Source organism: Bison bison, unplaced genomic scaffold (assembly GCF_000754665.1).
Source record: "Bison bison bison isolate TAMUID 2011002044 unplaced genomic scaffold, Bison_UMD1.0 scf7180017864349, whole genome shotgun sequence".
Taxonomy (NCBI): Eukaryota; Metazoa; Chordata; class Mammalia; order Artiodactyla; family Bovidae; genus Bison; species Bison bison.
Window position 1 is genome coordinate 554,386 of NW_011494921.1, and position 11,674 is coordinate 566,059.

An 11,674-nucleotide genomic window follows, 5' to 3' on the forward strand; every position below is an offset into this window, starting at 1 on the left:
ATATACAGCCTTGACGTACTCCTTTTCCTATTTGGAACCAGTCTGTTGTTCCATGTCCAGTTCTAACTGTTGCTTCCTGACCTGCATACGAATTTCTCAAGAGGCAGATCAGGTGGTCTGGTATTCCCATCTCTTTCAGAATTTTCCACAGTTTCTTCAGGGCTCCCCAGTCCTGCCTCAAGATCCCTCTCCACCCAGAATATCACCCTCACTCAGCGTTCAGACATTCACCACAGTGCCCCGTGTCGTTCAGCTGGTAATTAAGTCATGACACATACACAAAACCACAGCCAATTCTTATTTTCTGACATAATGATATCTCTTCAAAAACGTATGCAGGTGCAAGTATATGCACTTTGAAAAGGAAAATGGAAACAAAGCTTAAGTTCTCAACAGATTTGCTAAAATTGATAATAATTGCCAGGGTCCAGCCACGGTGGATCCAGGGAAATTCGAAGGGGAGATGGCTTCGGCGATCAGGATACGATAGCTTTAATTAAATATTAATTAGAGATATAAAGAGTAGTAGAATGAGGATAGCTCAGTAGGAAAATTCAGTGGAGAAAAGAGGCTGAATAACTTGGTTTACGTGGAAAGCTAATAAAATTCCAGGGCAAGGAATTTACGTCACCTATGTAGGCTGCAGGCGTCCTCCCGTTCTCTGGAAGGAGAGGAGACACTAAGGCCTCCCTGGTCAGATCTTAGAAGCCCAGGCATAATTAGTAGGCTTGACGAGCCTCCACGTTCCAGATGGGGATTCAGCCAGAAGATGAGAGAAAGAACGACATGGGGAGACCAGTCTTTCGAGGAACTTATCCCATTTTTTATTTTTCCAGGGTCTGTTTTTATACACTGAGATGTTATATAAAAGTCATGTGGGGTCGGCAGTCCTGACTTTTATTAAAGTCAGGTGCTTCATACAAATGTATACAGAGGTCTTAGGGGTGTTATATCATCTTCTGGCCAGGGGGCCTGCTGACAATTTATGACCCTCTTCTTGTGACAGCGGTCAGTCAACCAGAACACTTATTTCTCCAGGGGTGATTATTCTTAAAACAGACGCCACCTTCCAAAGGTACCAGATAAAGTTACATTCCTATAGGGTGAGGGTGTAGTGGGTTTTAATTAAGGAAAGAATTTGCTTAGCCTAAGGTCTAACGTGATTAATATCAAAGGTTAATACTTATTTCTTCTATATATTCATTAATGTGTATAAGGGCAGGGGATGTGGAAACTTAGCAGCAGACATTGGCCCAACAAGTGAAAAACCCTTCACCAATACAGTTTCTAACCAATCTTCTAACAGCTCAGAGGAATCTGTATTCAGACAGTTTAGAGCATCTCATGCCTCTCACGGTTGTGAACTAAAACACCCTTGTCACGTCCAGGAACTTTATTAACTGGAGCTGTAATTTAACTCTTTTTCAGAGAGAGGTGGTAGGGGACAGCCCCCCGTTAAGTCAGAGGTGTAGGTGAGAGCACAAAGCAGAAAGTAGGCAGACTCTGGTTTGGGGGTAGAAGCTCGAGAATTTCCAGGGGGACTCCTGAGGCTTGATCCCACCTTTGCGTGTGCCGAGCCTCCTTCCTCATGACCTTTGCCACGGGCGGAGCTCCTCACGCTGGCTCCTGGCAAATAATGAACTTCTAAAAGAGTGAAGAGAGAATGACACTATTTTCAGCAGCAGAAGGAAAAAAAACACCACTAAACGGATATCATATTGGAACCCTCGCCTGTAAAACACATAATTGCTACTCTAAGAATGTGCTCATTTTCTTTCTGCTTAATCTTGTGGTAGAGTTGATTTAATTTAGCAATCATGTCGGACAATGAACAACTAAATTAGACTATAATTCTTGGGAAAATATTGGTGTAGATAACAAAATCCAAAATTCCTTTGCTATTCTAGACAGTCATTACTGGATGACAGCATTCTTGCTATCTGGAAGTTGGTGCCGTCCTGTGCTGGGTGTTAGTCAAGATAGTAGCTAAATTCTTCTCCTAAAACTAGTCCATGAGAAATAAATGGAAGTTTATTTTTGAACTAAAAATGATTCCACCCCAACAAATCTCACCCCGGATCTGTGCGTTTGTTTGGCAATAGCAAACGTGAGAGATTTTACCTGCTTGAAAGACGACTGGGATGTCATTCTGGAGAAGGAGCTCTCAGTGGACAGCAAAGGCTTCTATGTGTAAACCAATTTTGCTGCTAGAATATGTATCGATCTGCATATTTCTAAGATACAGAGAAGCTGTTCCTCTTTCTAAACCAGATGCTTCCACTCCACACAATTTTCCAAGGCAGTGATAGTTCATGAAGTCTTTCTTTCTAAGCATCTGTCGTTATTCATTCCACTTTTTTTCCTTTTTGGTGAGGCATAGTTGATTTACAATATTGTACTAGTTTCAGATGTACAACATAGTGATTCGAAGTTTTTGTAGATTATACTCCATTTAAAGTCATTATAAAATATTGGCCATACCCCCTGTGCTGTGCAGTATATCTTTGTAGTTTATTTTATGTAGAGCAATTTATACTTTGTGAACCGCTGATTTGTTCTCTGTATCTGTTATTCTGCTCCTGTTTTGCTATACTCACCTGTTGGGTCTGTTTTTAGATCCCATATATAGTAATAAATTACCGCTTTCCTCTTTCTCTGCCAGTTACTCCATTTTTCTAATTATCTTAATTAATGTGATACTGATCAGAGCCCTGCAAAACATAAATAGAGAACCAATAGAATATGGTAAAGGTGAAGGGATTTTGTGGATGTGATGAAGGTCCCTAATAATTTGGCCTGGAGTTAATCAAGGTTATCCTGGATGGGTCTGACCTAATCAGGAAAACCCTTTAAGAGAGAGTCTGAGTCTTCCCTGAAGCCAGAGACTTGAAGCAGCCAAGATCCTGTGTGTGTGTGAGTGTGTGTGTGTGTTTTCTTGGCTTTGATAAACTAAGCTACCATGAATTTGGCCAACAACTTCAGGGAGCTTAAAAGTAGCGTGCATGCGTGCTTAGCTGCTCAGTTGTGTCTGACTCTTTTCAATCCCATGGACGGCAGCCCACCAGGCTGCTCTGTCCTTGAGAGTCTCCAGGCAAGAACACTGGAGTGGGTTGCCATCTTCTCCTCCAGGGGATCTTCCTGACCAAGGATTGAACCCACATCTCTTACATCTCCTACATTAGCAGCTGGGTTCTTTACCACAAACGCCACCTGGGAAGCCCATCTAAGTGCCCACCATCTGGAGAATGATCACCCAGCTTGCAAAACTGTTGAAGGCGGGCCCCTCACCTTTCCTCCTGAGCAGATGCCTTAGAGCACGTTCACCGTAGACCAGCCACTTCACCGCAGACCAGCCACAGTGAAGAATGGACACTTCCGGCCATACGCCCATCCTCAGAGGGCTGACTGACGTTGATGGGCTGGTTCCTAAACCCACTAACAGTCCAGAACCCTCTGTAGCTTCATATGAATAAAATGAACAACAGTAAGTGGGCAGGGGTTGGGCCTCCAGGTGACCAGCATGTTCAGAAAGGTATGCTGCCTGAAGCGGAGAGCAGGTTTCCAGCCTGAGAACCCCGATGAGTCACTCCCTTCACATGGTCAGCTGGCGATGCTTTGTCTGCCTTATTGCTGTGTCCGGGTCAGGGAGGGAGCAGGTGACTCAGCAAGCAGAAACCTGATCCCGGGTGGACATGAAGAGTGGCCCTGCTCATGCTGTAAGGGCTTCAGACTGTGCACTTCCTTTAGGGAGCCCGAGGGAGACAGATTGTTCCTGGACGGATTGATGGTGAGACCCTGCAGAAGGGTGAGTCCGCAGATGCCATCTGCCAACCAACCAACCTCCCAAATCGCTAAAGATCATTCACAAGGAGACTTCACTTCATTTAACAAACCCTGGCTATGGGCTTCCCAAGGAGCGCTAGTGATAAAGAACCCGCCAGCCAGTGAAGGAGACGTAAAGACAGGCGTTCCATCCCTGGGTGAGGAAGATCCCCTGGAGGAGGGCATGGCAACCCACTCCAGTATCCTTGCCTGGAGAATCCCATGGACAGAGGAGCCTGGCGGGCTACAGCCCATAGGGTCGCAAAGAGTCGGACACGACTAAAGTGACTTAGTGTGCATGCACAGCATGTGAGCAAAACCGTGTGTGTGCGTGGGGAACAAGGGCACAGGGCCGGCTCAGTTCAGTCGCTCAGTCGTGTCCGACTCTTTGTCAGAGGAGGAGGTTATAAAATGAATAAGGTGACATCTTAGCCCATACTGACCTTACAGTCTAGAAAGGAGGAACACTGTGAAGTCGTCTCGTGGACAACAATTTTTGAGTATCTATTATGTTCCAGACACTGTATTCGGCACTTAGCTTCATTACCTGAGGACAATTTAAGGTCCCAAAGTTATGAAAGTTTAAAGAGTTTTTGAAGGTGTCCTGAGCAAGAGACACTGAAACAGGTCCTTTGAATAGGTACGATTTCAACAGGCTGAATGGGTGAACGCAATTGAGGGATGGAGGGTGTACTAATCAAAGTCCAAATTAGAGCTGTGCTTCAGGAATGCGGAATCGCCATTTGGCTCAGGAGATCCTCCTTCCTGAAACGTCAGGCTGTTGAAGTAGCCTCTTGCTTGACCTTCCTGGCTCCTCTCTCTCCCTGGTCCCTCCTACAAATACATTTTCATAAAACCAATACAGGTCTCCCTTGCTTTTTGAAAAGTTGCTCTGCACCACTTTGCTTTCATAAAAGATCTGCATCGGTACCTGTTTTTGCTAACTGAAAGAAATCTGAAGAGGAGTTTTACTTTCATGAAAAAGTCAGGGGAAAAAAATATCATTTACAGTTTGTTTTGCAATGAATTGTAGAGATAAGCAGGCTTCTCTTGTGGCTCAAATGGTAAAGACTCTGCCTCCATGCAGGAGACCCAGGGTCCAATCCTTGTGTCGGGAAGATCCCCATGGAGAAGGGCATGGCAATCCACTCCAGTATTCTTGCCTGGAGATTCCATGGACAAAGAAGTCTGGCGGGCTACAGCCCATGGGGTCGTAAAGAGCTGGACACAACTGAAGCGACTTAGCACAGCAGCACAGCATATACCATACTTCTCTCAAGTACTCAGTTCAGTTCAGTTCAGTCTCTCAGTCGTGTCCGACTCTTTGCAACCCCATGGACTGCAGCACGCCAGGCCTCCCTGTCCACCACCAACTCCCAGAGCTTACTCAAACTCATGTCCTTGAGTAGGTGATGCCATCCAACCATCTCATCCTCTGTCGTCCCCTTCTCCTGCCCTCAATCTTTCCCAGCATCAGGGTCTTTTCAAATGAGTCCGTTCTTTGCATCAGGTGGCCAAAGTACTGGGGTTTCAGTTTCAGCATCAGACCTTCCAATGAATATTCAAGACTGATTTCCTTTAGGATGGACTGGTTGAATCTCCTTGTCATCCAAGAGTCTTCTCCAACACCACAGTTCAAAAGCATCAATTCTTCAGAGCTCAGCTTTCTTTCTAGTCCAGCTCTCACATCCATACATGACTACTGGAAAAACCATAGCCTTGACTAGACAGACCTTTGTTGGCAAAGTAATGTCTCTGCTTTTTAATATGCTATCTAGGTTGCTCTTTCTTCCAAAGAGCAGGCGTCTTTTAATTTCATGACTGCAGTCACCATCTGCAGTGATTTTAGAGCCCCCCAAAATAAAGTCTCTCACTGTTTCCACTCTTTTCCCATCTATTTGCCATGAAGTGATAGGACCAGATGCCATGATCTTTGTTTTCTGAATGTAGAGTTTTAAGTCATTTCTTAAAGACATTTCTTATGTACTTCTGGTCATCAAATATGTGAAGACTTTTCCTCATACCCAGCAACTTTCGACATGAGCTGAGTGTCTTAAAATTTAATTCAATTCTGACACTGGAGACAGCGTCAGATCCCACACATGGAGGGCTAAGTCCCACAAGACTGCCTTCCTGCCCCCACCCCCCAACACACACCCTCCTCAGATGCCAGTCACAAGCCTGGTATGTTACCTGTGCTTCTGGCTGTAGATCAGAGTTTACAGTGACCCTCCTTCACAGATTCGATTAATTTGCAAAGCAGCTCACAGGACTCAGAAAAACATTTAACTCATTTTCATCAGTTTACTATAAAAAGTTTGGATAAAGGATACAGGTGAACATCCAGACAGACGAGGTGCACAGGGCCGGGTGTGTGGGAACACAGGGCCGGGTGTGCAGGGAACACGGGGCTGGGTGTGCGGGAACGGGGTGGAGGTCCCGAGCCCGTTGTAGCCCACCACCCTCCCAGCACCTCCACATGCTCACCAGCCCAGAAGCTCTCTGAAGCCCGTACTTTGGGGATTTTTACAGATGATTCCCCACATGGCATGGGCATGAGCAATCATTAACTCCACCTTCAGCCCTTCTGCCTTCTTAAGGGAATGGCGGGTGGGGCTAAAAATCCCAAGCTTTGAATCATAGCTTGTACTTCCTGGTGACCAATCCTCATCCAGGAGCCTACCCAGGGTCACCTCATTGGAACAAAAGACATTTCAATCACCCAGAAAAGCCCAAGGGTTCAGGAGCTCTGTGTCAGGAACTAAGGGCGCAGTTCAATATGTATTTTCTGTTTATCTCACACATGTAAAAGGAAAAAAGTTTCTATTCCACTAGAAGGTAAGCTCCAAAGAGCAGGACTTTTTAAGGAAACATTTTATCTTAAAATAATATTTACAAGAGAGTTTCAAAAATAAAGAGAATTCCCATATATGCTTCACTATATATCTCCTACTGTTAACGTCTTAAACAACCATGGTATATTTATCAAAACTAAGAAATTAGCATCATTATAATACTATTAGCTAAAAGACGTATTTTTATCCATTTTTCCCCTGTCTTTTTCTGTTTTATAATTCAATCCAGAACCCCATACTGCATTTAGTTGCCAGTCTCTGGAGTCTCACTTCCCGGGTGGTTCAGACATAAAGAACCCACCTACCAATGCAGGAGCCACAGGAGACTTGGATTTGATCCGTGGGTTGGGGAGATCTCCTGGAGGAGGAAGTGGAAACCCACTCCAGCATTCTTGCTTGGAAAATCCCATGGACAGAGGAGCCTGGCGGACTACTGTCCTTGAGGTTGCAAAGATTCAGACATGACTGAACAGCTGAGCATGCACGCACAGACGCAATCCTAAAATCTGTGATGAGTTTCTCAGTCTTTCCTTATTTTTTAAGACTTTCACATTTTTGAAGCACACAGTCAGGTATTTTGTAGTTTTCTTTTAAAAAAAAACAAAACTTTAATTTGTGTTTTTATGGTACTTTCTCATGATGAGACTGAAGTTTTAAAATCTCATAGGTGACACTTTTCTCATTGCATATTAGGGAGTACATGGTATCAACTGTATAGGCTATAAAAGAGAAATTACTGACTCTTTGGTTCACATCCAGCACCTAAATCAGCCTGGCACATAGTGGTACTCAACTGTGGTACTCAAATAAATTCTCTTTTCATTATCACATGTCTGTGCCTTCCACTAAATTGTAAGATCCTAAATGGCAAAGACCACATCTTATTCATATTCATAGGTTCCTAATGTGCAGTAGACTTGTCTTTAGTGGGAGTTCGGTAAACCTTTAGGGATTGAATTGAAAGGTAAATTGGAGTCTGGTTGTATCTTCAGGCAAAATCAAGCTTGAAAGTCATTAAGGAACCAGAGGCTGTTCTACGCAGCTCAGTTAAATAGTTTAATATTTACTAAATGTCTGGTATGTGCTGCCATTCTAAGGACTGGATTTGCTATAGTATTTTATCAGTAACTGGAAGGGGACAGAAGGGTGGGAAGAACTGGTAGACACAGGCAGAGAGGGGTCTTCAACTTTGAGCCTGGATGATGGAGAGCTGGTGGTATTTATTTTGAGGAGCAAAGAGATGGAAGTTTGCAGTACACGATAATTAAGTTGACTTTTACTGCATTGGATTTTTCCTGTGGGAAAATCCCATGGCTTTTGGAGCTCTCTGGGAGGCAGCTGTCAATGATGGGCAGAGGACAGTGAAGGCCTAGAGATTTAAATTTGAAGCCATTTCTATTCTATTGCATCTAGAACCCAGCAGGGAGATAAGATGGGCAAAGCTTGAGTAGTGAAAGAGAAGAGGGTATCAGACTCTGAGGGAATTCCGCCCTTAAGAGTGAGGAGGGGAGAAAGTGGAGAGATAAAGGACATCAGCACGCTACCCAGAAGAGATTTCAAGAACTGGGTAGTTGCCAACACTAAATATGACGCAGGAGGGAAGATCTTTATTTAGGAGATGCCAGATGTTCAGAAAGAATTAGGGAAGGAGTGGGAAAGAAAACGTTGGAGTGATTAAACATCTATTTTGCTTTCCTTTGAGAAGCTAGAAAAGGAAGGGGGAAAAAAGAAAGAATCGTGACTGCAAACAACAGAATGCTGGGGAAAGGCCTTATTTTAGTTCTGTCACTAATCTCTGACTTCCATCGTCCCACAGAAAGCACTTAGCTGCTCAAGCCATTAACCTTCCCTGTCACAATAAATGGAATAAATAATATCTGATCTGACAGTTTCAGGGCTTCCCAGGTGGCACTAGAGGTAAAGAGCATGACTCCCAATGCAGGAGACATAAGAGATGTGGGTTCGATCTCTGGGTTAGGAAGAGCCCCCGGAGGAGGGCACAGCAACCCACTCCAGTGTTCTTGCCTGGAGAATCCCATGGACACAGGAGCCTGGTGGGCTACAGTTTATAAGGTCACAAAGAGTCAGACATGACTGAAGTGACTCTGCAGCAGCAAACAATTTCACAGGATTTGTTCAGCTGCCACATCCCCACCAATCTACTGGAAACTTCTTGAAAGGAGGGCCTGACACAATTTTCATTAAAATTCTCAGGGCTTCGTCGAGCCATGACAGTAACCATTTGGGAAAATGTTTGTTGGATGAAATGTAAAGTGTGAGCAATAATCAGCTCTAACACATCCTGAGATCTTCCTGTTCACTCATCACTGTGCAATGTGCCTAGGCACGCAGCCCTAGCATTGTCCACAATCCTGAGATAGGTACCATAATGATCCCGTTTTGCAGAGGAGCAAATGGTAACCATGACACCACCTTATAACAAAAAGCAAACAAGAACTAAAGAGCCTCCTGATGAAAGTGAAATTAGAGTGAAAAATCTGGCTTTAAACTCAATATTCACAAAACTAAGATCATGGGATCTGGTCCCTTCACTTCATGGCAACTAAATGGGGAAACAGTGGAAACAATGACAGACTTTATTTTTGGAGGGCTCCAAAATCACTGCAGATGGTGACTACAGCCATGTAATTAAAAGACGCTTGCTCTTTGGAAGAAAAGCTATGACCAACCTAGACAGCATATTAAAAAGCAGAGACATTACTTTGCCAAAAAAGATCCGTCTAGTCAAAGCTATGGTTTTTCCAGTAGTCATGTGTGGGTGAGAGATGGACTATAAAGAAAGCTGAGCACCGAAGAATTGATGCTTCTCAACTGTGGTGTTGGAGAGACTCTTGAGAGTCCCTTGGAGTGCAAGGAGATCCAACCAGTCCATCCTAAAAGGAATCAGTCCTGAGTGTTCAATGGAAGGACTGATGTTGAAGCTGAAACTCCAATACTGTGGCCACCTGATGCGAAGAGCTGACTCACTGGAAAAGACCCAGATGCTGGGAAAGATTGAAGGAGAGAGGAGAAGGGGACGACAGAGGATGAGATGGTTGGATGGTATCACCGACTCGATGAACACGAGTTTGAGTGAACTCCGGGAGTTGGCGATGGACAGGGAGGCCTGGCGTCCTGCAGTCCATGGGGTCGCACAGAGCCGGACCCAACTGAGCGACTGAACTGGTAACCGGCCCAAAGCCTCCACCAGTGGCTCTTGGAGCTCGGATGACAGAGCGACAGAGCACGCCCCACGCTCAGTCGCGTGAGAGGCGCCAGAACCAGTAACTCATCTCAAAGCACACCACAGCCGCAAAAGTAAGAAGCAGGAACAGCCCTGCACCCCCAGCGACCCCACTGGCTCAGCGGAGCCGTAGTGCGCCTACGCGCAGGCTGACTTCCGCCAGGCCTCAGCGGGGTTCCGGGACCCGCGTCCCGGCCTCGCGAGGCCCAGGGCGAAGGCGAGACCGCGACGGCCGGGTACGGGGGGGGGCGCGGGCTGATGGCGAAAGCGGAAGTTCTGCGGCAGAGGCGGGACGCGAGCCCGGCGCGGGGGGCTGGGATCGCGGAAGCTCCGTGGGGAGGGTCGGGCGCTGTCTGAGTGCCGGGCGGTTTCCGAACAGGTTCCAGAGGGAGGCAGCCGCGAGGTTCCAAGCCGCTGGCCTGCGTGCGTTCGGGCCGCTCCAGGTGTGAGTCGACGTCGCCCTGTTGCCTGCCTCCGCCCCAGGCCCTCCCCGGGGAGCCTCCTCGGGTCTCCACCATGGCGTCCACCCCTACCAACCTGCAGGTATCCCCGGCGCGAGAGGGTGGGGGGCGGGGAGGGCGGTGCCCGCGCCCCGACCCTGGGGGAGAAGGCCGGCTTCGCGTCTGCTCCTGGGCTCGCCGGAGCTCCCGGCTCTGTAGGACTCCTGACTTTTGTTGAGGCTTTTCTGCCGTGTGTCTGTGTGGTGTTTTCCCTTTCAAACCAGCGTGGTTTGAACTGAACTGGTTGAAGCTTGAGGGAGAGGCATAGACCCCAGTAGGTGTAAGGGAGAGAGGAAAGAACGGAATGCATGCAATGCACTGTTCTGGATCCGACGAAAATAGGAAGATTGGAGTCCTCTCCTGGTTCCTCAAGCTGCTGTAGCAAAGCCTTTCTTTCGAGCTGTCAGATGAGTAGAATCGTGAGCGTAGAATCTGAGGAATCCGTGAATTCCTGGACTGTGCGTTCAGGTGCGCCGCGATGGCTCCCCAAGTTTGGCATGTAAATAAGACCATGGAGTAGGCTTTAGCTCCTTTGTTACTTCACCTTTCCTACCGCAGTGAGTTCCGTGTTTTATTCGTAAAGCACGTGATCCTAATATTTTAGACAGTTGTTCACCCTCTGTGAAATGAAATTCTTTGAGATGAGACATTTTTTAAACAGTGCCTCCCATCCCTCGAACGGATCTAGGACTTAAGTGGGGTTTCAGTTCAGTCGCTCAGTCGTGTCCGACTCTGTGTAGACTCTATGGACTGCAGCAAGCCAGGCCTCCCTGTCCATCACCAACTATCCGAGTTTACTCAAACTCATGTCCATTCAGTCAATGATGCCATCCAACCATCTTATCCTCTGTCATCCTCTTCTCTCTCCTTCAGTCTTTCCCAGCATTAGGGTCTTTTGCAGTGAGTTGGCTCTTCGTATCAGGTGGCCAAAGTATTGGAGTTTCAGCTTCAACATCAGTCCTTCCAATAAATATTCAGGACTGATTTCCTTAGGATGGACTGGTTGGATCTCCTTGCAGTCCAAGGGACTCTCAAGAGTCTTCTCTAACACCACAGTTGAGAAGCATCAATTCTTCAGCGCTCAGCTTTCTTTATAGTCCACCTCTCACATCCATACATGACTATTGGAAAAATCATAGTTTTGACTAGACAGACCTTTGTTGGCAAAGTAATGTCTCTGCTTTTTAATATGCTGTCTAGGTTGGTCATAGCTTTTCTTCCACGGATCAAGCATCTTTTAATTTCATGGCTGC

At 46.2% G+C, this 11,674-nt stretch overlaps 1 protein-coding gene across 1 annotated transcript in view; it reads left to right on the forward strand.

The window, feature by feature from the left end:
* Positions 1-10,175: 10,175 nt before the first annotated feature.
* VPS4B (vacuolar protein sorting 4 homolog B (S. cerevisiae)) overlaps positions 10,176-11,674 on the forward strand; it is a 31,115-nt gene continuing 29,616 nt past the window's right edge. The window contains exon 1 of the mRNA XM_010854739.1: positions 10,176-10,464. Coding sequence (XP_010853041.1) covers positions 10,438-10,464 — 27 coding nt within the window. The 5' untranslated portion in view covers positions 10,176-10,437. The remainder of the gene's footprint in view (positions 10,465-11,674) is intronic.